Raw genomic sequence first — 27,118 nt, forward strand, 5'->3', positions numbered from 1 at the left:
CTTTATTCTTCTCCCCATAGGTTTTGCAGTTAATGACCCACCAAACGCACCGTCATAGCATATTAACTGTTATCATAGTGCTGTACCAGCTCAAGTCTCTACAATTTTAAGCTTCACGTGATACTCAGACTTGCAAGGTTACAATACAAAAAATATGTAAAGTTTCAGAACCACGTTGTTTTAGGGCAAGGATTTAAGACAGTTTGAAATATCAAGTCAAAATAGTGGAAGATACTTAAAACGGGACACTTGTGGACTCACAAAAACAGTATTCTGTAGTCTGCAGCATTCTGTTTAAGTACTAGACATGCCAAAACCCCTCAAAATTATTTTGTTCTTCCCACCCAAAAATACCTGCTTCCACCCTGCTCAACCAATACTAAGTCCAAGCAAACTCTGGAATTTGACTGAATTTATTCAGAGATCTATGGGGGAAGGAATGCATTGCACAGGAGTGTTGGTGACATCCAAATAGAAATAAGCCAACCCCATCAGGGCAAAATGCTAGATGGAACTTCACGTTCTCTAGTGTGCTAGGTTATTCAGCTCAACCCTTAGTTGGGAAAGAAAAACAAAACAAACAAACAGAAAAGTTAGTCAGAACTAATTAAAGAGAAACTCGTGCTCTTACTATGGGTCCTCCATTGATTTTCCACTTAGGAGTGTAACACATGGCAGAACTACATTTGTAACAGATTAAAACAAAAACAAAAAAAACCACCCTAGGTTCAGTCTTTATGTAGCCGGTGTAAACACACCTAACAGCTTCTCAAAGCCATCAGGCCAAAGCAAGATCTCGTGACCCACCAGTAAAAGCAGTTTTCTCACATGCTGCCCACCTGGCCATGGAGAAATGAGAAGATATTTTTGTAACTCTAAAGAAATGTATTTGGGGATGAGACTTTTCACTACTAGGAACCAGGCTCTAAGCTGGCTCTCAGGATCTAACTCACGTTTTTCTTTGGACAATAAATTTCAAGTTGCAGTTACTGTCCTATTTTTTCAAAAAAAAAAAGGAATGATGGTCACAAAAGAAACAAAAACAAAACAAAAAAACAACAACAACCTATTACCTAAATGCGTTAGTTTCAGCTGAAGCCATCTTCCATCAGAAACCATAGGATCTGATACAACAAAGTTCTCCCTAAGGATGTTTATGAGTAGAGTAGCTCAGTGCTTTATATACTAGTACTGCTGTATTTTGTCTTGTATCAAAAAAACACAAAAAAAAATTAAAAAAAAAAACACAATGTAAGTTTAAGTTTAACTGCACATGCAGCTTCAACTCTCAAACCACTGTGACATGCTTCACTGCTCACCCAGAGTCAGCCTCTCTTCCCTTGGAAAAAAAAAAGGAACCAAAAAAAAAAAAAAAAACAGAACCAAAATCACCAATGCCACGCTGGTTCAAAAGGAGCAAATCCCTCCCGAGGGCTGTTACTCCTTGGCATCCTGCTCCTCTCCCTCCTGGGCACCGTCTTCGCTGGCCTCCTTCTCCTCCTTGCTACGCTTGTTCTTTTTGTGCTTGTGACGCCGGTGACTCTCCCCCTCCTCGCTCTCATGTTGCTTGCTGTGGTGGGGAGGAAAGGGGAGAGGAAAGAGCTGTCAGAGCCTGCATCAGCACTGCTCCGCCGCAGAACAGACCTGAGCACACTGACTCCACAGCACGGACACGGACAGAGGGCTTTGATCTAGAAGAAACATCAGCATCAGAAAGGCTGAGGGCACCGCGGTGCCAGGGAAAGGCTTTCTGGTTTCTCTGGGGCGATCTGATACCGCGTGCAGCTGAACCGAGGGCAGGGAATGCAAAGTGCTTGAGGTGGCTGCTTTCCACCACATGCTGCATCAGCACACGATGCAGGCAGGCAGCGCACTGGACAGACTGCTGTCAGTATCATTTCTGGGGAGTGTTTATTTATTTATTTAACATAAAGAACATCTCGGTGCCCTTCCCAATCCTAAGGGAGCTCTAATAACCTGGCCACATCACAAGCTTCACTATAAAGCACTGACGCTGCTCCGAGAAGGAAGAGTCCTAGGCCTGAGAGGTGTTTGGAAGCTTTCACTCTGAGCGTCCGGGGGAAATCCCTGGACCAGAAGCAAGAAGTGGATCAGTGCGGCTGGAGACACGTGGATATCCTAACGGGGGGGCAGATCCTGCTTCCACTTCTGCTTACTCATAAATGACCTTGCACTTCACTACCGTGACACTTTAAAACTCCTCAACCAGCACTGTTTGCTGGGTAACTACAGATATTTACACAGGATTTCTGGGAGAAATCCCAGCCAGAAGCTACTCTGACTCGGCCATATGTGCCTGTGAGCCTCGGCCCAGTGACCACGGCCAGGTGCTCCGTAGGCACAGCACGCCCGACACAATCCACACGTGCACAGACCAGTGGGAGACCCCTGGAACTGGACAGGTGGGAGCTCCTGCTGGGATTGCTGCTGTTTTGCAAGCATGCAACAATTTCTGCTCACAGGTTGAAAACCAAGTGAGCTCTCCAGAGTTGGTATGAGGGTTGCAGAATTAAAACAGAGGACAGAGTACAAGAAAAAGCAAATTAAATTCGTCCTGGGAAGACAGACTGTCATAGAGTATGGACACAGCTCCATGAGTGGGGACAGAGCCAAGTGCAGAGGCTGGGATACCAGGTCAGTAGCAGAGACACCTAACTGGCTGAACCACTGAAGCTCTGGCTGAAAAGCTTCTGGCTGCAAGTGATTTTCTGACTTGTTCAATAAGTGGTTTTATAGTCATTAAAAAAACAAGAGGCTGTTGCCCCTTCTCCAACACATCTTCAGCCACCTCGCGGAGAGCAATGTGGCAGTGGTTTATGCTCAAACAATGTGACTGTCCTTTAATATGTAAACAAGCGTCAGTGGTTTCCTTCAGACTCTTCAATCTGCAGTAAGCTGGGAACTAGACTGAAACCCTTCCATCCACCTGCAAACGTCTTAAACAGACTCAAATCACCTTGGAGTGTCTCAAACAGGGACTCTGACATGCACTAGGAGTGGGCTTAAGCAAAAAGTATTCCTCCATTTGCTTTGGCAAACAAACATTTTTCATCCTACCACTTTGAACAAGACAGAAAGTGACTGCACGTGTTTAAGAAGCAAAGGAAAAGTCACCCCATTTCCAATTTAGTGCAGCAGCCCAGTTCTACAAATCAAACTCTCAGATTCTGACACCACTTTGGTGAATTCCATTCTGCTTATGCAGTCAGATAACACCAGATTTTAATTCTGAGTACAGGAAGCTGAGAAATTACCCTTAAAGCTATTGCCCTGTTCGGCTGGTATCAGCTCAGCTTCCATTTGTTTTCTGTTTAATTTTAATTATACTCCTGGCCTTTCTTTCCATCGCCGTTTCCAACTTTTTAGCAATCTGTCTCTTCTTGAAAACCTATGCATCTCCTTAAGGATGACAACAGCCTTTTGCCTCCAGTCACTGTGTAGGAGTTTTTCTGATATTCATTTTGAAAAAAGGTAATTACTTACAGAGCTGACATAAATTTCTTCTAGAAGAAGAAAGTTGAAGCACCAAAAAAAATGAGCAAGTCTGCTCAAGTCGCTACCAGGACATAAACTGATATAGCAATAGAGCATCGCCTCAGACTGGAGCCCAGACCTCTTCTCTTCAGCAAAAGAGCATGTAATACCAAAATCTGATGCTTTTGCTGGGGTTTTGCACTTCACTTTATATACATGTTCTTAACACTGGGAAGAATGAAGCAGTTGATGTGATGTCTAGCACAGACTAACTTCTCCTTTGTGACACACTGCTGCACTTTTGTTGGCAGTGATTTGACATCCTGCCAGCTGCCTTACTGGAAACACCAAGAGATCCTCTCCCTACGCTGGGCAGCTCTGCTTTCTGCTCAGGTACACGCCCGAGAGCAGCACCTCTGCCTGGGCACCACGTCTCAGGGCTTTATCAGGTCGCAGTTCACTCCAAGCACATCAAGCTGCTTGTCTGCAGCCCACGTGTGCTCCCATTAATGGCCCGGTTCTCCCGAGGTGGCTCTTACCGCCTCGAAGACTTATGCTTGCTGCTCTCCTCTTTGTCCCTGTGCCTGCGCTCCCGGTGCCGATCCTCCCGCTCCCGGCTGCGATCTCGACTCCGGCGGTAGTCGCGCTCAAAGTCGTAGCTGCGCTCCCGGCTGTAGTAGCGGTATCGTTCGTCGTCACTTCAGGAGAAGAGGGAGAAGTGAGGCAGGGGAACAAGCAGAACCCTCCCCGACAGCATCTGTCACTTCTTAGTCTATCAACAGGCAGAGGTGTTTGTGATGCTCCTGAACAAAGCCGCAGTGCTAACCCTCTGCTGCTTATCGATCCCGAGCTAAACCCAGCCTTGGTAAAGCAACGTGGCTCAGTGTGCTCTGCTTGCCTGTTACACAGCCCATATGCCCAAACACCCGCGTGGCGTGGATTTCTTCTAGCCTCTGAAGGCTGACAGTTTACAAAGTGTGCTCTCTGGATTTGCCAAGGGAGTACCTCAGCAGCAGGCACGTGGCCAACGTCTCGGGGATTTTGCCCTAGCAATCCTGCTGGAATATGTCCAAGGCAGCCAGCTACCTCATTCAAAACCAACAGGAACATGTTCCTCTTATCATTCTGCCTCCCCTGGTGCTGGATTTTACCTCACAGCACTATTGTTCTGGATAGTCTAACTCACACAAATGAATTACATGTTAGGAGACTATTCTTTTGTCCCCCCCCATGAGTTTAAAAGCTCAAATTGCACATACTGCAATTGTGAATGTCACCAACACGGTCTTTCTGCCTACACCTTTCTACTCAAGGCACCTCATTCAATCACTGGTGGGCATGATGCAGCCCAAATTCAGATACATCCCACGCTCCCTTTTCCCCTACAATTCACTGCCCCTTTTCCCTATTCAAATTTTGAAAGCTGAAATCTGAATTGTTAACAGGTCCCACTCTGCGAAATAATATTCAGACTCCGAGGGAAAGGAAGTCTGAAGCATCATTCTCAGACTCGTGGAAACAAGCCAGGCAAATAAATGTCCACTACAATCATCTGAGAATCCAAATGACTCTACTGAGCACAGCTACTTGGCCTGCTTGGCAGGCGTGATCTCGGAGGTCAGCGTGCTCGAAAGCAGCCAGCAATGCTAACAATGCGCTCAGGAGTGCTGATCGCAGGGCTTGGCTGCAGCAGGAACCCACTCAGGAAGTGTAGGAGTCTGAGCTCCTCCAACTGCCCTAAGTTTGTCTTCAGCTCTGTTCCTCCCTGCTTCCTCCCACAGTGCCCACCAGCTTAAAAGAAAGGAAAAAGTTAGGAAAACGTTGCCCTGTTTGCTCACCCCAGGGGCCTGGGAGTTCCCTGAGCAGGCAGCGCCCTTTTGCCAGGAATGCACATTCTGATCGTGTTTTGAATGACTATTGGCATTTCTGAGCCCCGAGCCTGCAAAGCACCGACGCTGCTTGTGACAGAGCTACCACGAGCAGCCCGGGGCAGAGCACACAAAGTGAGGGGTTTAGGAAGTGTCCTCGCAGTCCAGCCTTCACATTAGCTCTCTAGATCAACACCAGGAGGCTGAAAGCCTCCACTCCCAAGCGCTTGCAGCGCTGCTGCCGCCTGGGAGCCCAGCAAGAAGGCTGTCTCCTGCGCTCTGCTCAGAAGTGCCTGGTCTCCTGAAGGATTTACGTTTTGTGGCTGACTCCTGGTGAACGGCACTCCTTGCCCTGAAAGCCTCCACAGGAGAGCCAAGCAAAGCATGGCTGCTTTCCCCTTTGATCTGACAGTTATAGTTAGGAGACAAGAAGCAGCAGCTTCTATGGCCGATGTTTCACACCGAGCTGTGAAATACCGAGTAAACAGAGAGGGGCTATTTCATTCACTGCACTCACATTACAGGAGGGAGAGCGAGCACAACTGGTTCTGCTGGGTTAAACAACAACAACCGACAGGAGATCAGACAGACACCGGTTCCTAGTTCTGGCCTCGAGTTATTGATCCGAAGCATCTCTTTGCCAGACGACTCAGAAAATTGAGCATACAGTCCTATTTCTTGATCAAACACTGCCTTGTGCTGCAGTGCAAGGCCAGAGCTCCCCACGGGGCCGCTGTGAGCAGAGGGCTGCTGAAAGCCAGCACTCACTTGTTGTATTCACTAGTGGTCGGCGTGCGGTCTCTGTCTCTCTCCCGTTCCCTCTCCCGCTCGCGTTCCCTCTCTCTCTCGCGCCTGGAGCCCGAGTACTCCCAGTGGCTGCTGCTGGAGCTGCTCGTGCCTTTGTCCACCGTCGTCACCCAGGGCGTGTGGGACGTGGAGATGGGCGGGTAGCTGATGAAACCTGAATCTGCAGCGAGAGAGCAGAATCCTTGTTTGCCTGAAGCATTAACAGCGCCCTCCCCATGCCTCCCTCTCCGCAGAGGCCCCCTGGATGTAGAGCTGAACCCAAGCGATGCCCCCTTCTTGGAGACAGCAACAGCCCAGCTCCCTCCAGCTCTCACGTCTCCTTTTTTACCTTCACCGGTTTGCTAAGAACACGTGAAAGCCTGAGGAAGCAAGACCAGGTATTTAGAGATGTTGCTGTAAAACCTCCCGTCCCTCACACAGCGCATGAACTCGGGGCCTATGCATCCCCATCTCTCGCTCTCTGCAGGCCCTGCTGTATAGGGCATGCCATGGGGTCTCCACCAAGAAAAACCCCAGGCCGCCCCTCCCAGACACCCTGGCTTGGAGGACAAAGGTGCCTGCAGTGCTGGGCATCCCTCTCCTGCAGGCGAGCAGCTGAGTTCAGTTGGCCTGAGGCTCCTGGCCACCCTTCCAAGGTCCTGCTTCTCAGCAGCTATCTAGGGCCAAGGCTGGGGACAGCAGCTGTGGATGAACGATGCCACCTGATGAGCCCAGAGCCACCAGCACGTCCCCATCCACACGCTGGCCTGCTCGGCTGCAACAGGGAGGTGACAGCCCAAAGCAGCACTGGCTGACAAAAAGCCGAGCCCGTGACACACTCGAGGCTGCTGTTTCTCAGGAAGCCCTCGCACTGCCCACTCTTCAAACCTATCACGGGGGAGACAGGGTGGGGAAAATGGGAAAATGGGAGAGGACACGGGCTTTGCTGGCAGGGCTGGGCACTGCTGGCAGGGCTGTGACAGGGAAGGAAACGTGCTCAAAGCCTGGCACTGCCTCTGCCTTACAAAACAAAAGGAGACAGATGCTTGCTAGTGTGTGTAGGCAGGGTGCCTGCGTGTGCCTGTAGGCAAGGAAGAAGATAAAGTGGAGGAGGAGGGCATTCAAAAGCTCAGGGAGGAGATGTAAAGCTGATGGCTCTGCTTGTCCCTGAGGGCTGGGGGAAAAGGTAGAGAACATGAGTAAGCGTGAGCAAGAATGCGTGCAAACAAGTACAAGAAAATGGTGCTGAGGCACGTGGGGAAGCTGCTCTGATGCTGGGTACCTGCACTGAAAGCAGTGAGCTTACGCTTCGCATTCAGCTAACAAATTGCATTCATCACGGCTGCAATAAGGCGAACACTCAGCTTTCTGAACACTTCATGGTGTAGGCAGACTCTCTGAGACTTTCTAGGGACTGGGACAGTTTGGGGCACAGGCAGTTCTCCCATCACCAAAAGCACGATGTCCACGAGATTAAGTAAAGCCTCAACTACCGAACAGCAGCAAACAGAGAGAGAAGCAGTGTGACTCTTCATTGTCTTGGGTGCTCACCTGCAGAATTGTAGCCAAATGGAGGAGGCTGCCTGTTGTTGTAGCTGGCTGGCTGCCTTTGGAGAGAGAGAAAGTGATGCAAGTTACTCCCATCAGCAACCCCTTGGCTAAACTGCCCGCAGGTATGCCTGTGCTGCAAGCTCACCCCATTTTTTGTGAAGCCCTGTGGAACATCCTCATGGGGAGCCCATGGCTCAGTGAAACTGTTTCACTTTGCATTGTAAATTCTCAGCAACACATACAGGCACAGTGCTTTGTCACAGCTTCTGAAACTGTTTTAAGTCAACTGCTTGTGCTGCTTCACCCCTCCCTTCTGTAATAAGGCACAGAAGGAATAACCAGGGAATAACCAGGGCTGACAAAGTACCTGGAGACTCTTTTACAGAAGACATCTGGGCAAACATAGCACGTTACCAACTCCTCTGCACCACCCTACATTTTACTGACTCCTTCCCGTGTCCTTACCATGACAAATCAGTGCAAGCTAGCAGAATCCATCAGCACCTTGCACAGAGGTTCCCCACAGACTCCGCTCTCATCTCTTACCCCAGCCCAAGACTAGGCTAAGGATTACCAGCAGGGAGTTTAGATCTACCCCTCATCGCTGCTCACTACGGAGGTGCTGTACCAATGGCTCACCCCAGGTGTGGTCTTACCCATCCAGCGTCGGAATGAGGAGAGCTGGTGGTGGCGCCAGAGGAGGCGGGAACAGCCCTGGACACGGCACAGAAATGTAAGTCATCACAGAGAGCCCTCACAGCTTTACTTCAGGGAACAAAACTACATTGCTGTTTACACTTAAATGCAGTTAAAGCACTTTTTTTTTTTTTTTTTTTTTTTTTTTTTTTTTTTTTTTTTTTTTTTTTTTACTTCAAACAAAGCCCTGTTTGAAATGTAGGATTTTTCCTTCAGGGTCATATCTCCTACCAAAATTAAAGCTCTGCAGCTGTGCTCGTTCTGTAGGGCTACCAAACGAAACACAGACAAAAACCTACCTTCCATTTTGGCTTATTCATCATAAACATAAGATTAATTAAGGCATAAAATCAACCCCTACAGTCCTGTTGGAAACAGAAAAATATGTTTTTGGGGGATGCAGACATGTTGCAACGACAGCAAAATTTTATTGCTCAATTGATTAAAATGAACAAAATGTTGTAAAAGACAAAGTAACACAGAAATCACCCATTTTTGTTTTTAAAGAAAGCCAAATTCCTCAGAACACACATACTTAAAAATCGTAAGATGACAGCACCAACAAGTCAGAGATCGTTGGCTAAAAGGTCTGACACTTAAAAATGGGCCCAGTTTCAAACACATGAGGATTTTAAATTCAGACTCATTAGACAGTTTCTTCAGAAAGGAGAGTTAAGCACAAGTCTACAGAGGTCACTTGCAGAAGTGACATAAAGCCTCAGAAGCCAGACTCCTATCCTTCAGACTGACTTGAAAGTGAGAAGGACATGCTGAGTGCTCCTAAGGGAACTTCTTCAACTTCTGTCCGTAACTGTGAGCAACCATGATTTTCATGGGCAGTTACCAATGCCAACAGAAGTAGGCTAACCCACCCAGAGGCCTGATTTTGCATAAAAATTCCTGTTTACCATTAAACAACAACAACAAAAGAGCACACTGTACCGATGTAAAAGATAGGAGTCATCTGACTAACTGCAGCCCTTTAGTTAAAGCCAGCAGCTCCAGGCTCCTTTTCAAGTCAACAGAGCCAGCACACCTGATGAAACTTTGGGACAATTTGTCACGTCTTTCTGTAAGCCCCTAAAATGGGTGAGGAGAACCCCTCTCTAGAAGAGGGTCTCACTGCCAGCAGAAGCAGCCTGAAGTCTCCAATTCATCTAGTGGGTATGGATGCTGCAAACACACCGAAGGACTCATCTTGCCCTTAGATACTTATTTTTTTTCTTTTTTAAAGAAAGATCTTCCAGTAAAATACAATGCCTAAAGCATTTCAATCACACTTGCTCACCAAGCACAAGTACTTCAAAGTGCTACTGTTATAATAGCTGGCTCTAATGGTGGTGGATCACCATCATTATAATAATTAGCAGGTACTCTCTCTCTTCTCCCTTTCCAACCCAGTTACCTGAATTGTCAGTTCTTTGCAGCAGCCTAGTCATTTCTTCTGTCTTTCTCCTCCCAAACAACTTCAATCTAAATGCACTTGACTAGCAAGTGGATGTTGCAGTGTCTAGAATCAAGACCAGGATTTGCATCCAGTTTCACTGCAATAAAGCTTTCTAAATCCAAATTTACCATAGGCAGGTTCCTTTAAGTACTACGAGGAGAACCAGCTCAGAAATACTATTGTACACTGGGAGGAGCATGAAGAGTGTTGTTTTTAACAGAAATTTTCTCAGCCTGAGCAATAGCCCAGCTGCTACAGGTTTTCCAGATCTCTACTTGGGATGCCCTGGGCAGAGCACGGACACAAAAACACGAACACAGAAGCTGTGCAACGAGTCCAACATGTCTGACACACAGTGAGGACAAGAACATTATGTCCAAAAATGCTTTGGGTGCAAACCTTTTGCAAGTAAATGAATCAAGTGTACAGTATAACACAGAAGCAGTGGCCTGTGGTGGCCCCCAGCCTGGGACTCCCAGCTGTCTGGCACCTGGTCAGAACTACGGGTACAAATAGTTTGATACACAAGTTGCTACATTTTTTTTTACCCTGGACTAGGCAAAACTTCTAGGAGAAAAACAGTAGTTATAATCAGAGGAATCTCAGTTTTGTGGTAGCCTTGAATTAGCAGGGTTCCCAATTTATGTATGAGACTGGTTGTTGCATTTCTCTATTAGCTCTATTCATCAGCTCTACTGCACACCAGGGAGCAAAGGCTTCTGACAGAAATGGCAATTCTTCCATTCTGCTCAGCTTCACAGTCCAAATTCCTATACAAAGCATCAATTTATCACAGACTTTTGCTGTGCAAGATGCCATAACAAGAAATAAACTACTTCAAATCTAATTAGGTGGTCTTTGCCACCCAAAGTTCTCCATGTCACTTTCTGGATTGGTCTTGAGTTAAAAAAAAAAAAAAAAAAAAGGGATTAAGAAACCCTACAGATTATTATTTAGGTCCAGAAGACAAGATAAGCAGTTGGAGTTCAGTACTGCATTGGAATTTATTGGCCTTAGATTAATTGTGCTCTAAAATGGGTCTTGGTGTCATCCTATTTCACGTTACTTAATCCAACTGCTCAGCTAGGGCCATCTGTGCATGCAGAATCAGGGCTGTTACTGGAGCAAGTTAACACCTACCTGGAATAGGACCGGGTGGTGGCAGACCTGTGGAAATAAACAAGCAAGCAAAGCCAGTGAGTACAGCAGGAAACGCCTGTCACCTGTGTATCTCATGCTAAAGCTGAAAGCACTTTTGAACAAGTTTCACACATTTGACCAAACAGACCGGCCAAAAAATCGGTGCAATTAAGCAGTAACTGGGTTACAAACTGTCATTTTCCCAAATGACAATCTGTTTACCTTCATGTTATAGTTTTAAACGCTGCTGCCTTCATACACTGGAGAGTTCCTTTTTCTAAATGTCAGCACACAAACAATTGATTTGACCTTCAGAACAAACGCAGGAGCAGAGACGAGAACACTCTGCAGGTCTTTTTGCTTCTTTTTGTGTGCTTGTCTTTTTGCCATATTTTAAAAAAATAAAACCCATTTCTTATACGTCAATCATCACTACATAGCAAAATCAGACACACCAGTGAACAACCAAAAGAACAAGTGAGAAATTTATCCACCTCCTGATTTCAACAATCATTCTAATGAAAGGCAGCAGGAGAAGCCACTGAGGTCCACAAGCACCTACTGCACTACCAAGCCTCAGATTAAAGGCTTTAACTGTTACGCCGTATTCCATATTTTCTGCATGCAGAGGCAGTGCAGAATGCAGAAGTTACTGTGGGATGTGCTCCTGGTGACTTCTCAATAGACTGGCTGCTGCCTACAGGACCAGAGAAAGCCCAGAACGTGGTCTCTGCTTCACCCCTGTTGCACCATTTAACCCAGAAGCAAACCTGAGTTATTAACGTGTACAGAAAAAAAAAGCAGTGAAACTGTTCTATAACTTGGTGTTCAAGACAAGAAAATAGGAAAAAAAAAAAAAAAAAAAAAGCACAGAAATGTTACCTCAGGTATTTCTACAGGTTTTAGCACTCAGACTGTAACTGCAGGGACACAGGACTTACCTTCAGTGCCTCCTCAAGCTCTTAGCTTAACACAAACCCATCTGGTTATCTGGCCATGCAAACGTGCCAGTGCTGAGGACTGACCACACGCACTGGGCCAAAACCCATGGTAAAGACCTCATTTACATTGTTAATAGCTTGCTGTTAAATGAAGCACCACCGTGTCCACTTATGAGACACTTCTAGGAGCATCATCATGCAGCAGCTGTAGATACAATAAAATGCACAGAAACAAAGATACTTTTTTTTTTTTTTTTTTTTTTTTTTTTTTGTATTTCAAGGCACAAACCAACCAAGAATTGACCTGGATTAGGAGGAAAATTCTTTGTTAGAGATGCTGTCGCAGAACTGTCAGCTCCAGCATCTTCCTTGAAGCATTTGGAATCAGTCAGAGCCAGACAGGGTCCTGTACTAAACAGCCTGCTGGTCTGGCACAGGGCAGCAATTCCTGCTTTCTTAGCCTCCTCCACAGATAAACAAGAAGCCGTTTCTTTATCAATAAAGCTAAAGGATCCACAGCATCCAAAAGCTCCTCACAGAAACTAAGCCTAGAGTTTTTTAAAGGTACAGCTGTCATTTTTTTTTTTAAATATTCAATGGCTGAAAAATAATAAATATTTAAATGTTCAGCTGAAAAGGCAGATGGAGATGCTGAACAATGGCCAAGTCCAAGGACCTGTTACCTGACTGCCTCACAGCATCTACTGATTAAACCCTTATTTGCTGCACGCCTGGGATGTCCTAACCTGCGGCCTCAGACTGCTGCAAACTGCTGTGTGAACACGTACCTGGGGGATGCAGTGGAGGTGGAACAGAAGTAACTGGTGGAGGAGGGTGGAGGAAGTGTGGTGGAGGTGGCCCGGCGAGTGGGGGCGGCGGTGGGCCTGCTGGTGGTGCAAATGGCTGCTGCTGCGGGGGCTGCTGGGGCTGCGATGGCTGCTGGGGCTGCTGTGGGGGCTGTGGCTTGCTTCCATGATCTCCTAGAACCTTGGAAGGCAGAGGAAAGAGAAGACAGCATTTTAATCTCTTTGCTCCCACAGCTAGGGCCTCACTGTGCTGGCATAAAGGGAGCATTTCACCAAAACAGGCATCGTGATACCTAACAAGGTCAGGCTATGCTAGACCCAGGGGTAACACCCTCTGGGGAGGAAGGAAGGTTGATCAAAGCAAGAAATATGCTTCAAAAAGTATCTTAAGCAGAACAGCAACAAGACTAGATTCAAGCTGCATGCATAACATAACTGCAAGATGGTTGCACATTTCAGTGTTACGAACACCTTTTGTTCCCCTGTTGAGTGGCTGAATTAGTCCTCAAATGGACTTCAGCCCTGCCCAGGCTTCAACTTAAGTGCAGGCAGCTTTCACGGTGACATTGTAGTGCTCCCTATTGGTCATCTTTTTGTTCTTTTTGTAAATCCAGTTTGTCTTTCACAAGGGCAACAAGAGGCCACATTCTGCTCAAGACTGTGTCCATGTAGGTGAGAGGAAACATGGATTCACATCTCTGACAAAAGTAGGGGACACATGAGCTACGGTTGAAGGAATGATCGATATGCAGATACCAGAATGACTTGGACATGCAGGTATCAATACTTATAGGTGAGAGCAACAACCACCATTTCCTAGCAAACTTTCTTTTAACAAACTCTTTATTGGGCCACTGTTGGTAGAAGTTGGAGCACTGACCACTAAAAGTAATCTGACCGTAAAAACACATGTAAAAACAGGAACAGGAATTGTGTCTAGACAGAGGAAAGGTTCTGAGAGATAAAGAGAAAATGAATTAGGGATGGTTAGTAGGAGAAAGGTGGTTAAGAGGCAAGTTCTTACTGAAGAAGCCTACCAGAACACGACGGACACACACTGGACATACAAGATTGGATCCAGTCTGAAGCCCCAGGCTTTTATTTCTTTTAAGATCCAGTAACACTGGCCCACCCCACATCTGAAGTGTGGGCTGTGTCTCATGATGCTTACTCTGAATGTTACTTCAAAGTACAAAGAAATGCAAGCCCCATGTAGTTCTCCACTGCAGAACTGGAAATTCCAACCCAACAGCGGTGGGGCAGCAGAGCGGAAGGGGATAATCCACAAAAGAGCCTCCCAGCTACGCACCTTGAGGATGAGAAAGGGAACTCGGCCCTTACCGAGGGGGAAGGCTAGTGCTTGAAAGGACAAACCCTAGCCCTTAGCAAGGTAAAGCTTTTAACAAAGAAGTTAAATCAACCCGCAGAACGAAGCAATACACGCAATAAGGGTATACTATAGGTAAGAGGGATACACTACCTACTGCTTTCTAGGTGGAAACAGTGACAGGGGAGGCCAGGAATACACAGACATTTGCTCAGGGTTCACCAAAAGTGCGGTAAAAATCAGAAATTTGTCAAGACAGCTCAAAACATTTACCTGAATTGGGTTTTCCTCAGAGGCATGCTTATCACGACGTCTTCCTTCTACTCTCCTAATTGTGCCTGCCTGGCCACCGATCACATCAATTGTCCCACCCAGCTTCCTGGTACAAAGCAGATGCATCTTTTTAGGCTCAAAGACATTACAAGACCAAAGGCTCTACTAACCTTGTGTCAGTACTTTCTGCTAGTTGAAATGGACAAAAATGCTGTATAGTTCGAATAGCATCAGCTTCTTTACAGCGGTGTGGATTTTTGAAAGTCTAGGAGAGATGCACAACAACTGGAAAAAAACCTGGCCAATTTGATGACACTATGAACAGCAACAGAAATGCTAGCTAAGTGCTTATATGCAAACAGAATAAGTAAAGCTTTGAAGCTTGTACTCAAAGCATTTAGTTGGTTGTCTCTCAGGCAAAGCTTTATTTGGAAAAAGCTGGGATACAAGACTGATTTCTGCAAGGTAAGTTTGCAAAAGACATAACGTGAATAAAACAACAGAAACAGAGACCTCAAAGCCATTGCCTTCCTGGTTTCACATAAAAACAACTTCCTGGTTGTTTTTCTGAAGTTTTTGATTAAAAAACAAAACAAAACAAAAACAAACGAAGAACAAAAAACCACCACCTCACAAGGTCGAAGTGATTTTCCCTGCAGAGGCTGCCAATCAAAATGACTCAATCATTTTGCTTTGTCCAGCCTTGTGAATCTTCTCATTATAGGAAGAGACAAATTAGCACGCATCTAGCAGTGCAGTGCACAGGTTCAGAAACCAATAGCTCCTCTCATCAGCTGCCAAACATGTAAATTGACTTCCACTTAAAGGCAAAGATTAACATCGTGGGAGTAAGAATAAGCCAACTAAGCACAAGCAGCAAGCAAGGTATGCCCTCAAAGCTGATGGATTTGCCTTGTTTTTTTTTTTTCTATCCCAGAGATGTGCCTCTTCAGCTGGAATACAGGTGTCCCTCCCCATATAACGCCAAACTGGGGATAACACGGGTATCTTTACTCGTAGGTGGGAGGAGCAACTCTGTGAAGAACGCAGTGCACCCAGGCTTTATGTCTGCATCATCTCTTACCTATTAGGAGGAGGCCCAGCTTTCATGCGTCCTCCCACCAGAGCCAAGAAGTCTGTTTTGAATTCTGTTTTGATGATATTGTTTTCCACTTCTTTTTCAGCATTTCCTGTCCTTCCTTGCTGGACCTAAGGAAGGAAAGAAATAACACACAGGTTAATACCTTTACTTTCAACCCAACAGAGCATCAGAGGTGGTCTCACTGAAGATCTCCACCGAGAAACAACTACAGGGCTCTTGCAAACAAGAAACCTATTCTACAGTCAAAGAGGCAGACATTTCTGTAAGCTAGTTGGCTGTGACAACCTTTTGTCCGCTTTTTCCCATTAGAAGTCCAGAAGTTTAATAATCTCATGTTCTGTTTCTCATAGTCCTCAAGTCAGAACTGAAAATACTAATACTTGCTCAGCTCACTGGTTCAAGTTCAGATTAACAACTTCTGGCCAGCTGGTGGACTCAAAGGCTGGTGTCCCAGGCAGCCACCAAACATGAAATGCAGAACCGCAACAATCTGTACAACTGCAACAGTCAATAGCAAAACAGCCATGGATACCCAGCTTCGCTCAGACCAACCTTGAAATCATAGTTCCATCAATTCTACTCTCCTTAAAGATTAGAAATCTAATCTTTAAATATATATTTTTGTATTTCTCATTGCTGAAACAAATGGTGAACAGTTCAGTGTTAAACTGCCTTGTGTTGTTATACTCTCACCTCTGTGATTACAAAAACTCAGGCCCAGTTTTATGGTAGCCATGCACAGGAATAACACATCCATCACCTACCGTGATCTTATTTTCAGTGCTGATGGGAGGAGCAGGATCCAGCCCAAGCTGAAGCCGTCGCTGCTTCTCACAATAAGCTTTCCATGTTTCTTCATTGAATCCGTAATTAAAGTAATCAGAGAGATCAGCCCCTGACAAAGGCAGCACAGGTTAATATTGGGATTCTGGCAGGCTCCCATTCCCAAATTGTCCTTTAACATCTCAAATGAAGTTAAGAAAACACGTCTTTATTTACAGACTACAGCTTACCCTTCATTTCATTCTGTCAAAAAGCTGCTGTGCCACAGCTGAGACTGCTGCATCTTGGGGCGTGAGGGGGACTACAGCCAAAACAGCAGTGAGACTATTTGGGACATAGAATACAGCACGTATGCGGGCTATTAAAAGAGATGCTTATGACCAGTTATTCATCAACTGGATTTTTTCAGACTAGTTTCCTGCAATTTCTAAATGAGCTGAGTCTTAGGAGAGCACAGGAACAACAATTCCAGCTACCCCCATGAACATGGGATGGTGCCACAGAACCTTTTCTTGGTGAAGCTCAGCCAGCACGTTTTGCCAGCACTGCCCTTGGTGATCTGAGCAGAGACTGCGGGGCTCAGCCATTTGATGAAACGGGACTAAAGTTTTATTATTATTATTATTATCCATAGAGCTCATACTACACATATAACTACAGTTCAGTCACAATCCTAACTATGGCCTTCCAAGATTGTTATCTTACTTTGATACTCAGTCTCCTGTAAAACAGACCATTTCAGCATCAACACTTCTGAGCAAGAGAGGTGGCCACAAACTGCGTGCCAGGAAAAGGTAGATGTAGAGGGACAAACACAGCTGCGACTGTAAGGCAGCCCTCACAGCAGGAAGCGTTACGCAGCACCTCCTAGCCCTGTTGGAGTGTCCTTCACACATCCTCCTTGCAAAACTCCTAGCCAGACTGATGTTAAAACAAGCAGCCAATCCAAGAGGGCTAAGCAAAACACTCTGGGCAAGCAAAGGTTGGATCTATCCAGTGAGGTTTAAGTTTATCTTTCTCAGTAGGCCACTCTTCCTGGTATGCCACCCAAACATGCAAATTTCACCACCACAGACTCAGCAGTGTGACATTTACATATCTATTTTATCAGCCTTTATTTCAGCCCTCTATCAGTTTTTCCACACCGTGTTTCTTCTTCTCCCTCACGTACAGATCCCAACCTGCTGAACAATTCAGTGTAAAGGATATAAACCTGAAAGGCTGTTGAGTAACAAGCTACTTACTTGCCATCTAAAATAAACTTACGGGCCACACCTCTGCAGACATCGTCCCTCTATTCACACTTCAATACTGTTTTAAGGCTAGCTGGCTCCGTTTTGGTCCAGGGATGTCAGCATGATCACAACCATTTCCATGCTTTATCTCTGAACTTCACTTCCTTGTTTTCCTTCTAACTTCTTTTCTTCCTAGCCCCCTCTTTCTCACATCACAATCAATGGGATATCCCCTGCAGAAGAAAGGCTACGTTTTCTATTATGTCTGTACTAGCTACTATTCATCACAGAGCGCTTACTGCTGGTTTGATACCGTGACACATCAACGTAGGTAATTGCACTGCTATGCTCTGATGCCCTTCATTCAGGTCGGCAAGAAATATCAAAAACATACCACAGACAACTTTATAAAAGTACTACTTACTAACCATAGCTGTATTTCTGAAAGACAAATAATGTAGAGGGGCTGGTGGGGAGAAGGATTATTTCTGAGCAGAGGCGAGTGGATTTTATGCTTTGGCTAACATTTTGTTAAACATTTTATTACATTAGCATAGCATAAATTCAGATCTCTTTAGTTTATTTTTTTTTCTTCTGAATTTGCTATAAGAGATTACTTGTAGTATCTTACAGCTGTCATACAAGAGGAGAAATCTCCCTAACACAAATGAGGAAGACAAAAGAGACTGTGTATGTGAGAGACCGGCCTGTATGCTGCCTAGATCATGCTGTAGACAGGAGACATGGTGACTGCTTGCTAACAGTTATACACCTGGGGGTAAAGAATTAGGCACTGCTGCTTTTCTGAAAGAAAAATCCTAGCCTTGTCAGAGTAGAAAATGTTTTCTTCTCCTTCAGTTAACGGTCTGGAGCAGGAAAATTCAATAGCAAAAGCCTGCTTCCCATTATCTGTGGCTGCGTGGCGATTCCCACCACTGCCCTCTTCTTGGGGTACTTTCCCCAGGGCCCAAGTGAGAAGGTTGCATGGGGGTGGCTGTGAGCTTGGCCATGGTATGACAGAATAAGCAAGCTGCTGCATGCGAAGAGGTGACCACATATAACCAACAGTCAAATCTTCACCCCACTTTAAGGCCAACAAATTCTATTGCACTGGTATCAGCACAATGTTTTCTGGAACTAGTGAATTAATGAAATTGAGCAATAAAAAAAAATAATTGTTCCCTTTAGGAACGGAAATTAATAGAGTAAATGTAACCCAATTGTAGGTAAAAGCATGGCCTGATCTATCAGGAAATGACACCAGTTGTCTAGACAGGCATCAGAGGCTGAGCAAAGTTCTTCAGGCTTCCCCCTTCCTTAGCAGCAATAAATGAACAGGAATTACATGTACAATTACAAAGACAACTAAAACTGCGGAAAATATTTACCACAAGAACTGTGACGCCCCACCTGGTTTTCTCCATGGTTTGTCTTCAAATGAATCTAAATCCACTTCTATAACAGGCAATCCATTTATATTCCCTGCGGCATCTAAATCAATACCTTTGGGCTGCAACTTGGCTTTGGAGAGAGAAAAACTGTTACTACCTTTAATGCAATGCCTTTAATCCACTAATTTGCTGAACAAATTACTCCAGTTAAGAAAAAGCACTACTCTGAATTCAGTGCTGGCTTTACAACACGTAGGTAACTGCAATCAGGTTTTTAATAAAAAATATTGTAGTGACTCTAAAAATAAACAGTCAGGGTATACTGACTGCACTTGCAGTTGCACAGCAGAGAGGCAAATTCAACACAGACTGGTCCAACAGACAAACGGAATAAATTATTACAGCATGCATGCTATTTACTCTGAATGAATGAAATAACTTTATTCTTCTCCCCAGGCAAAATATTTATTTTTCCCTCCCAAGTCATGCACATTTTCTTAAAACAAAAGACTTTTTCAGGATCAGTCTTAAGACGACAATGTATTCACTGGAGTCAGCAATAACCCAGTGGGTTCAGAATCTCCAAGGGGAATTTGTGCTCGTCTCCTCAGTCAGATGTGTCATTTGCACAAAGAAATTAATGGGAGGAAGTTTATGAAGCCCACAGAAGGACAGTCTTACACACGAGGAAGGACAGAATCCAGGTCCCAATATACTGTACAAATTAAACTGAATGGTAAGGAAAACTCCATTCATGGAGTGTTCCAGGTAACACTCAAGGCCAGAGTCTGTTTTTGTATTTTAATATCTTATGCTGCGGGCAGCACGGTATGTTGACCATAAAGTTAAAGTTCTTCTTCAGGCAACATAGCACGTTTGGCCTCAGTGCAACAACACAGCTTAGAAATATTCTGTTTTTTGACAACAGAAGTAGTAATCAATGTAGATTATTCCAGTTTAAACAGAATTGTAGTCAGCTGGTTCAGCGATCGCTAATCAAATCAATCCACTGCACCTTGGACACCCAGGCTGCCCCAGGAATCCTTAGCTTTAGGGAAAGCTATTTATTATTCCTACTTTACATCAGATTCACTAATTTCATATCCTTCTGAACAGAGAACAAGATTCGCAGCTGTTCCAGCTGTCACTGCCAGAGAAGTGAAATACTGAAAAAAACGTGTAGGATAAAAATGAGCAATACCTGAAGCTGATGCTCCATAGCCTCTACCCGTTTTTAAGTTTAGATTCATAGGAGTTCCCCTATATGGAAAAGAATCACTAGATTGGTATTCAAACAAATTATTTAGAGGTTCTCACAGAAAATACATTCAAGTCCTGACGTCCTTCAGAAGATACTTTGTTCACTTGGGTTTATTCATGCCTCTCTGAGATTTTTAATACTAAGTTGGAACACCTTCGGAAATGGCCCCAAGTTGCACGAGGGGAGGTTTAGGTTGGATATTAGGAAACATTTCTTCACTGAAAGGGTTGTGAGGCATTGGAACAGGCTGCACAGGGAAACGGTTGAGTCACCACCCCTGGAGGTATTCAAAAGACTGTAGACGTAGTGCTTAGGGACACGGTCTAGTGGTTGACTTGGCAGTGCTAGGTTAATAGTTGGACCTGATGATCTTAGAGGTCTTTTCCAACCTAAATGATTCCATGATTTACCATGGTTCTCCCTAATGCTAACGCTTGAAACCCAGGCAACATGCCTAGTGACTAACATCATAATACATGCAGGTTTTCTTTATTAAGAATGAAAAGGTATTTCACAGAATGGTTGTTAACCTTCTGCTCAGGAACTTGCCTAGAATTATTCAAATGGAACAGAACAACACGGAAATTGAAGCTGCACCTTTTATCACAGAATGAGGAAAGAAAGGTAGACGAATCAGATTTCAGAAAGGCTTTCTGCAAAAACCTAGTGGACTTCTGCCAGAATGGATGGAGCATTACTATTCAGGTAATCCACCAGGCTCATACCACCTCAACCACAAGAGAAGGAAGTTATCCATGAAATAAAAAAAATAGAACGTGCTGCAAAGCATGTGCAAGTTGTTTCTTTAAGAATAAGGCTGCTAACATCAAGCAAAAATGCTGTATTATTATTTTTATTGAGTGCAAATTAGGTATAATTTTAAGTCAGTGACAGCATTTCCTGGTTTGCAAATTCAGCCTCACCATTTCTGAATCATGAAAAACCAGAGAGCTGAAATCAGTCAGTTCACAGCTTTTGCAAAGTCTTAACAACACAGACTTTCCTTCTTGAAGTTTTCACAGATGGTAAGTTAAATGTAACTTTCCAACTTTGACTTTGCTTGATCAAGCAATAATAATTACTTAGCTTGTTTTCCAACAACAACTCTGCCGTTATCATTCTGATTTTATGGGCTGATTTTCCAACAAGCAATTCCAGGACAGAACTGCCCGTCAGCTTCTAACCCCAGTTCTGCATTCTGGCCATTATTCCCACGTCTCCCATAAAACAGGTTAGTTCTCATCCCTACTTTCAATCCCAATCAATGCACTAGACCTACTTTGGATCAAAAATTGTCAGGATAATCGCAATACATACATGTACGATGGTGCTCCCGTTTTAATATTGCCAATAGTAACCTTCACGTCATCATCATCGCTGTCGCTATCACTGTCTTCTTCATCATCTTCACCACTCGGAAGGGCCTTGCAATAATAAAAACACACAGGAACTTATTAACATATGAAACTGAGAAGCTTCCCTGGACATTAATTCAAATCTTACAATGCTCATCTGATGATGCTATAAAGAATGATTCTGATATAAAGACATCGTTTCCTATTGCACTCCAAGGCTTTTTAAAGTTGCTGATGGACACTAAAAGCATGGAAGTAACCAACCTTCAATATAAATAGACAGGTGGCCATGAAAAAACTGCTGTCCTTTGAAGAAGTGACCCTCGATGAGAACCAAATTAAGATTTCTCAAGGTGGCACCAGTTTAACCTCAGTTCAAAGAACTGCAACACATCCCACAGTTCCCTTCCCCTACTTCCTTCAGAACAGCTAGCAGTGTCCTGACACACCTCCTTCACTGGTCCACGGTCAAAGCATAAAATTGCAAACAAAGTCACCAAAATATATTCACCAGCCTTCTCCTAAGCACCTTGGACCAAATATTCCCTCACTAAAACCTTTGCAGTAGGAAGCCGGTGAAGAGCTCTGCTTGGCTTATTCAGCACGTTGAGTTCCTTAACTTTACACAAGATCTCTGCAGTTGCTGGTTTGATTCAAGTGCAGCTCCCACTGCAATCAAGAAAACACCCTTACTTCTGGGGCACAAGAGCAACACAAGTCTTCCAGATACCCAGCAGTGCAGTTTTGTAAGCTTCATGAGCTGAATTAACACTTTACCACTACAAAATGGTTATGAGAAAGGTGTTCTCAACACTCCCTCCTTTTCCGTGGCACACAGGGTTGTCAGAACTCTCCACGAGCCCTCTCGACACACCACAGTGGCAGAAAATGAACCCACCAAAAAGACTGAAGGGAGTGGAGGAACAAGCCTCCTCCTACACGTTCAGCAATGAGCCGAGGTCTAAGGAAGAATGTAAGAAAGTCTAGAACCCCAGCAATCCCAGGACTTCGGGCCTTCTATGCCTGTGTTTTCTCTATTTTACTCACCCCAAAGTCATATTAAATATTGGGCTGGAGGCAACACCATGCTCTGCTTTTCCTTTCAGACTGCAGCATCAGAAGCCTTCCTTTGCAGCTTCAGGGGGCATAAGCAATACTTAGGCCAAGTACTGCTGCGCAATATTGCTTCTTGTATGCAAGAAGCCTGCTGCTGTAGTCACCTGTGAGAATCTACTGCCAGGACACTCCAACTGCCACGCGTCAGGCAGCAGCAGCAGCATCTTCACACACACAGTTTTTCACCCGTGAGTATTTACAAGCAGAACAAGTATGTCTCCAGTTTGCAGTGGAACACTTACATGTTGTGACATCTCTCGGTCTTCATTGCTGACAGGCCGGCTCTCCTGAGGAGCATCTTGCAAAGGATGAGAAGATTCTGCGTGTCTAGTAAATGCAACAGATACAGAAAAGTAAGTGCATGAGCCTGATCTAGAGGTTTAACTACAAACATTTCTAATGCATTTGTCCCAGTGACTTTCATACAATGGCTTTATTCATGTAGTGTGTTTATTCTGCTGGCAGTTAGCTAAAAAACATGACAAAAAAATTAATCATCCTTGCTTGGCTTTGCTTTTGTTGGGAAGAGTAAGTTTAGTGCTTCCAAAGAACGCCAGACAGGCAGCAAGCCTGCCTAACCCAACACAACTCAACAGCTAATACACGTGGCAGCTGTAATACCTTTCAGTTTTGGTTCAGCACAATCACAGCTGAGAGGAGTGAGACCATAACTAAGTGTCCACAGCATAAACAAAACCTCATCTTGTCCTAAGGCTGCTAATAATTATACGCGTCTAGTAAGCAATAAGGACGTTTACCCAGTAGAAATTAGAGAGAAAATGGTTTTAGCCTTCCAACAAATTGCTTGCATTGCATTGTAACCACTCATTACTGAAGGAACGATGGACAAGTTTGCACCCAACCTCTTCATTCCTTACAGGTTTGTCCTAATGCAACAGCCAGCTTCAGATTTGCCTCCGATTAAAGAGCTGGTACTGACGCTAACATTGTTTACCACATTTGCCAAGCAAGAAAGTCAAACTGGCATACACATGCTAGAAAAGAGTATGCTAAATGCTACAAAACCAGAATATGAAGAGTGGTCGTTCTCTCATGTCATCAGTAAAACCCAGCAGAACTTCAAAATAGTTCTGGCTTTTCATGAGCCTATTCCAATAGCCCAAGCCCAGGAAACTCAGTTCTGCCACCAGTGCTTTGTGGGGAAAAGAACACTTTGCTATTAATTTTAAAGCCCATGTTGGATAATAAAGATACACAAGGTTATCTTCAATAAGAAACACGTCACACCTAACAGAATCCAAACACTGATCAGATTAAAGCCATTTCAGAGGCTGCAGGAAAGGAGACACCAAACAGGTAAGCCAAAGATCACAGTAACACAACTCAGCAGTTATTGACCATAAAAAAGGACAACAGACAAGAACAATGTGAGCAGTCACTGAAGCTCCCAAACCACAAAAGCCCCATGCACAGAGAACTGCAACAATCAAGCCAAGATCAAAGACGATGGATGAAGGTTCAGCAGCTGACCAAGGAAACACAGGTCCCATTTTTGCCATGTTCCTGAGGTGATAGTCGAAGACACGTTTGGTTATAAAAATTAGCAAAGATGTCTAAGAGAAAAATCAGCTTCTAAGAGTATTTCAAAGATACAGGCTATTGCACAAGGACCAGAAGATGTACCACTGCAGGAAATTTCACAGATGGGTTCCAAAAACTTTCGCATTTTGTTTGCCACATCCAAGCGACTTGTAACATTGACCTCAACCCCAGAATTCTGTTAAGAATCCAAGACGACTGAATTAAGGAAGAGTGACAAGTATTACCTTCAGCTTCAAGTCACATGAAGTATCTGTGGGTGTGCATTAAAATTTATGAATCGGAGTTCAAATAAACATTTGCTAAGTAACAGTCGTTCCCTAACCTATTTGCTTCCTAGGAATGAACAACCTGACAGGGCCACAGCCATCAGCTGCATGAAATGCCAAAGCTGTTTAATTTCCTTGGGATGCCAACACAAACCCCGTGCACTGCTGACATAACAGCATCCTGCACAGCCTGTTGGTATTCAGAGCATCTTTTAGACTAAGGACTGTTCATGGGTACTGGGTCCTGCCCTACACTAATTTCTGCCTCATGGGTAGAGACGTGCACGATAGCTGCTAGCAGCACAGAAAACAGTTATTTTCTTAAAGCATCCCACATCTCTTCGTTTAGGAAGATTTGCATTGTGCGACAGGGTAGGGAGAGCGTGCTGGTGTGACCACCAGTTCTTTGCTTTCGCACGTTTTGCGGTGTTACTGTAGATGTAGTGCTTGGGGGTGCTGGAAACACAGATTGTAAATCCTGTTTTTAAGATAAAATGATATGCAGAAGAAAGGGACAAGGAACAATAGTTTCAAGCAAGCTAGCAGCAAATTTCTAAACTAAGTGTTGTTCCTTCTCATGAAGCTCATTTCGATGTTTTTGGTAAACATTTACAGTATCTGCCTAAAATTTATTTTTGGACAATTTGTCATATTCCGTAGGCACAGGATTCTTACTCCAGAAGTGGGATAGCACCTGTAACAATCTCAGAAATTCCAGATATGGGATTTACAATGACCTTAAAGGACAGTAAACGTGACACTGAACTTGTGAAGGTACTGAGCACACAGAAGCTCAGTGAACATCTCCTCTGAAAACCACTTTGTATTTAAAAACAGCAAACAGAGCATCTCTGATGAGAGAAAACTCTGCTGGTGCAGAACACACTGCCACAACTACAGGGGAGTCATGGTTGAGAAAAGCAGGCAATAAATAGTTCCATACACAGAAAGCAATGCTAATTGTTCAGTTATCCCCAGAGCTTTCATTTTTTTTCATGGTTTGGTCCCAAACCACGTACTTCAGAGACCTCAAATAATTTATTGATTTGATCGCATCAAGATTTTAACCTAAGGCTCAAAGCTTTTAGCTTTTCCAGGCTAAAGCACATGCCACAGTTTTAACACCACCAGGCCAGCACAAAGTCCCACCCCCAAGCCACCCTCTTTTTCCTGAGAATTAAACTGGAAAACAGATCTGATTTAAACCTAATTTTGGGGAAAAAAGGGGGAGAAAGAGTTAGTTTTAGCTTAATTCAGTGGACTAACCCAGATTGTCTTCCAGACGTGTAAATGCTGCGCCGGGCCAAGGCTGGCAGCTGGGGATGACCCCGTGGGATGGGGAAGGGATGCTGCTTCTGGCAACGGCTCTGCTCTGAGGCGCTCATCACGCTACGCTGAGCACAAGGCGACCTTCTGTGTAACACACAGCGCTACGATGAGCAAACAGCCTCTGCACTTACCCCGAAATTGGTCCATCTTCTTGCTTGCCAGTGGTGTCGTCTGCGGAAACAACAACAATAACGAGAAGCAAAGTTAGTGGCGCGGAGGGAAGGAGGCTGAGCTGAGGCACGAAACGCGTCACGGAGTGACAGGGCGGCGTAACCCCCAGGCTCTCCCCGGGATAAATTTCAGCCAGAAGCAAACAAAGCCCGGCTGGAGGCTCCCGTGTGAAGCACGCACCCCAGGCCCGGGCACCAACACGGGGAAGCAGCGCCCGAGGAGCTTCAGGCGGGTCTTTAGGGAGCTGTAAGGCGCCGGGGGGGGCCGAAATAAAGGGATGAAGCGGGGAAGCCGCCCGCAGCCCGGCGGTACCTACCCCCGTACAGCCAGTGCTCCTCGTCCTCCTCCGCCTCCAGCGGCGCCGCGCCCTGCACCGCGCCGGCCGCCGGCGGCTCCAGCTCGGTGGCCATGGCCGCCGGGGGGCTGAGGGGAGCGGGACGACGACGACGACGAGGAGGAGGAGGAGGGCGAGCAGCGGCCTCCCCCGGGCCCCGCTACGCTCCCGCCGCGGCCCGAGGCGAGGCCGCGCATCCGCTGCGCCCGCTGCGGGGCGGGGAGGGCCGCGGGCGGCGGGGCTACGGCGCCGCCATGGCTCCTGCCGCGGGAGGAGGCCGGCGGGCCCCGGCCCTGGCGCCGCCCGCCCGCCGCCACAAAAGCGGGGTCCGGCGCTGAGGGGAAGGGGAACGGGGGGGACGCATGCGCGGGGCGGGGGGCGCATGCGCTGAGAGAAGATGGCGGGCAGCCGCCAGCCCGCCCCCCCCCCCTCCCCTCCTCCCGTCGCCGCGCCTCAGGCACGGGCGGGCCGGGGATGGCGCTGAGGGGGCAGCGCACGGGGGCTGTGGGGGGGTCGTGGTGGGGTTGTGGGGTGTCCATGAAGCCAACCGGAGGCTGTGGAGCATCTCCCTGTGTGGTGCTGGGATTCACGTGCCCCGGTTTTTGGCTTCACACCTCACAGCCGAGGACAGTGCGTTATGGGCTCAAGCCACAGATCCCCAAAATTGCTCTTCTGCAGCCCTGAGCTCTGGGGTAGCTTCTGACAGAATCACGCAGTTCAGGTGTAGGCTGCACATCAGCCGCCCTCAGAGCTCTTAATTCCACCACAGCTACACAGAAACTTACAGCGATGAGATTTCCAGCGTTAACCGATGCTACCAAAACCAACCATACTCGAATGATATTCCAAGAGTGATAAAGTTGCCTTTATCCTTTCATCATA

At 45.6% G+C, this 27,118-nt stretch overlaps 1 protein-coding gene across 3 annotated transcripts; it reads right to left on the reverse strand.

Moving 5' to 3' along the window:
• Nucleotides 1-27,118, reverse strand: LOC311213902 (uncharacterized protein). 3 transcript variants are annotated; one of them, XM_084294238.1, is made up of 17 exons: nucleotides 26,219-26,572; nucleotides 25,863-25,902; nucleotides 22,816-22,900; nucleotides 21,420-21,526; nucleotides 20,043-20,101; nucleotides 18,861-18,971; nucleotides 16,197-16,327; nucleotides 15,415-15,539; nucleotides 14,331-14,436; nucleotides 12,713-12,911; nucleotides 10,984-11,010; nucleotides 8,357-8,414; nucleotides 7,701-7,756; nucleotides 6,132-6,330; nucleotides 4,035-4,193; nucleotides 1,393-1,570; nucleotides 1-553 (listed from the first exon to the last, which is right to left on the reverse strand). In XM_084294238.1, exons 1-16 carry the CDS (start codon nucleotides 26,310-26,312, stop codon nucleotides 1,438-1,440), a joined length of 1,689 nt encoding a protein of 562 aa, XP_084150364.1. In that variant the 5' UTR covers nucleotides 26,313-26,572; the 3' UTR covers nucleotides 1-553; nucleotides 1,393-1,437. The 3 variants fall into 3 exon arrangements, with proteins under 3 accessions (XP_084150364.1, XP_084150365.1, XP_084150363.1); XM_084294239.1 differs by lacking the exon at nucleotides 26,219-26,572 and adding an exon at nucleotides 27,022-27,118 and having other exon boundaries at nucleotides 1-1,570; XM_084294237.1 differs by having other exon boundaries at nucleotides 1-1,570.

This window comes from Netta rufina, assembly GCF_964035555.1.
Source record: "Netta rufina genome assembly, chromosome: 12".
In the NCBI taxonomy this organism is placed as follows: domain Eukaryota; kingdom Metazoa; phylum Chordata; class Aves; order Anseriformes; family Anatidae; genus Netta; species Netta rufina.

Coding starts and splice junctions, on each gene's coding strand:
- LOC311213902 (XM_084294238.1), bottom strand. CDS start 26,312: ATGGCCACCGAGCTGGAGCCGCCGGCGGCCGGCGCGGTGCAGGGCGCG. Junction 25,903..26,218: donor GGAGCACTGGCTGTACGGGG/GTAGGTACCGCC, acceptor TTGTTTCCGCAG/ACGACACCACTGGCAAGCAA. Junction 15,540..16,196: donor GCACTGAAAATAAGATCACG/GTAGGTGATGGA, acceptor TTCCTTCCTTAG/GTCCAGCAAGGAAGGACAGG.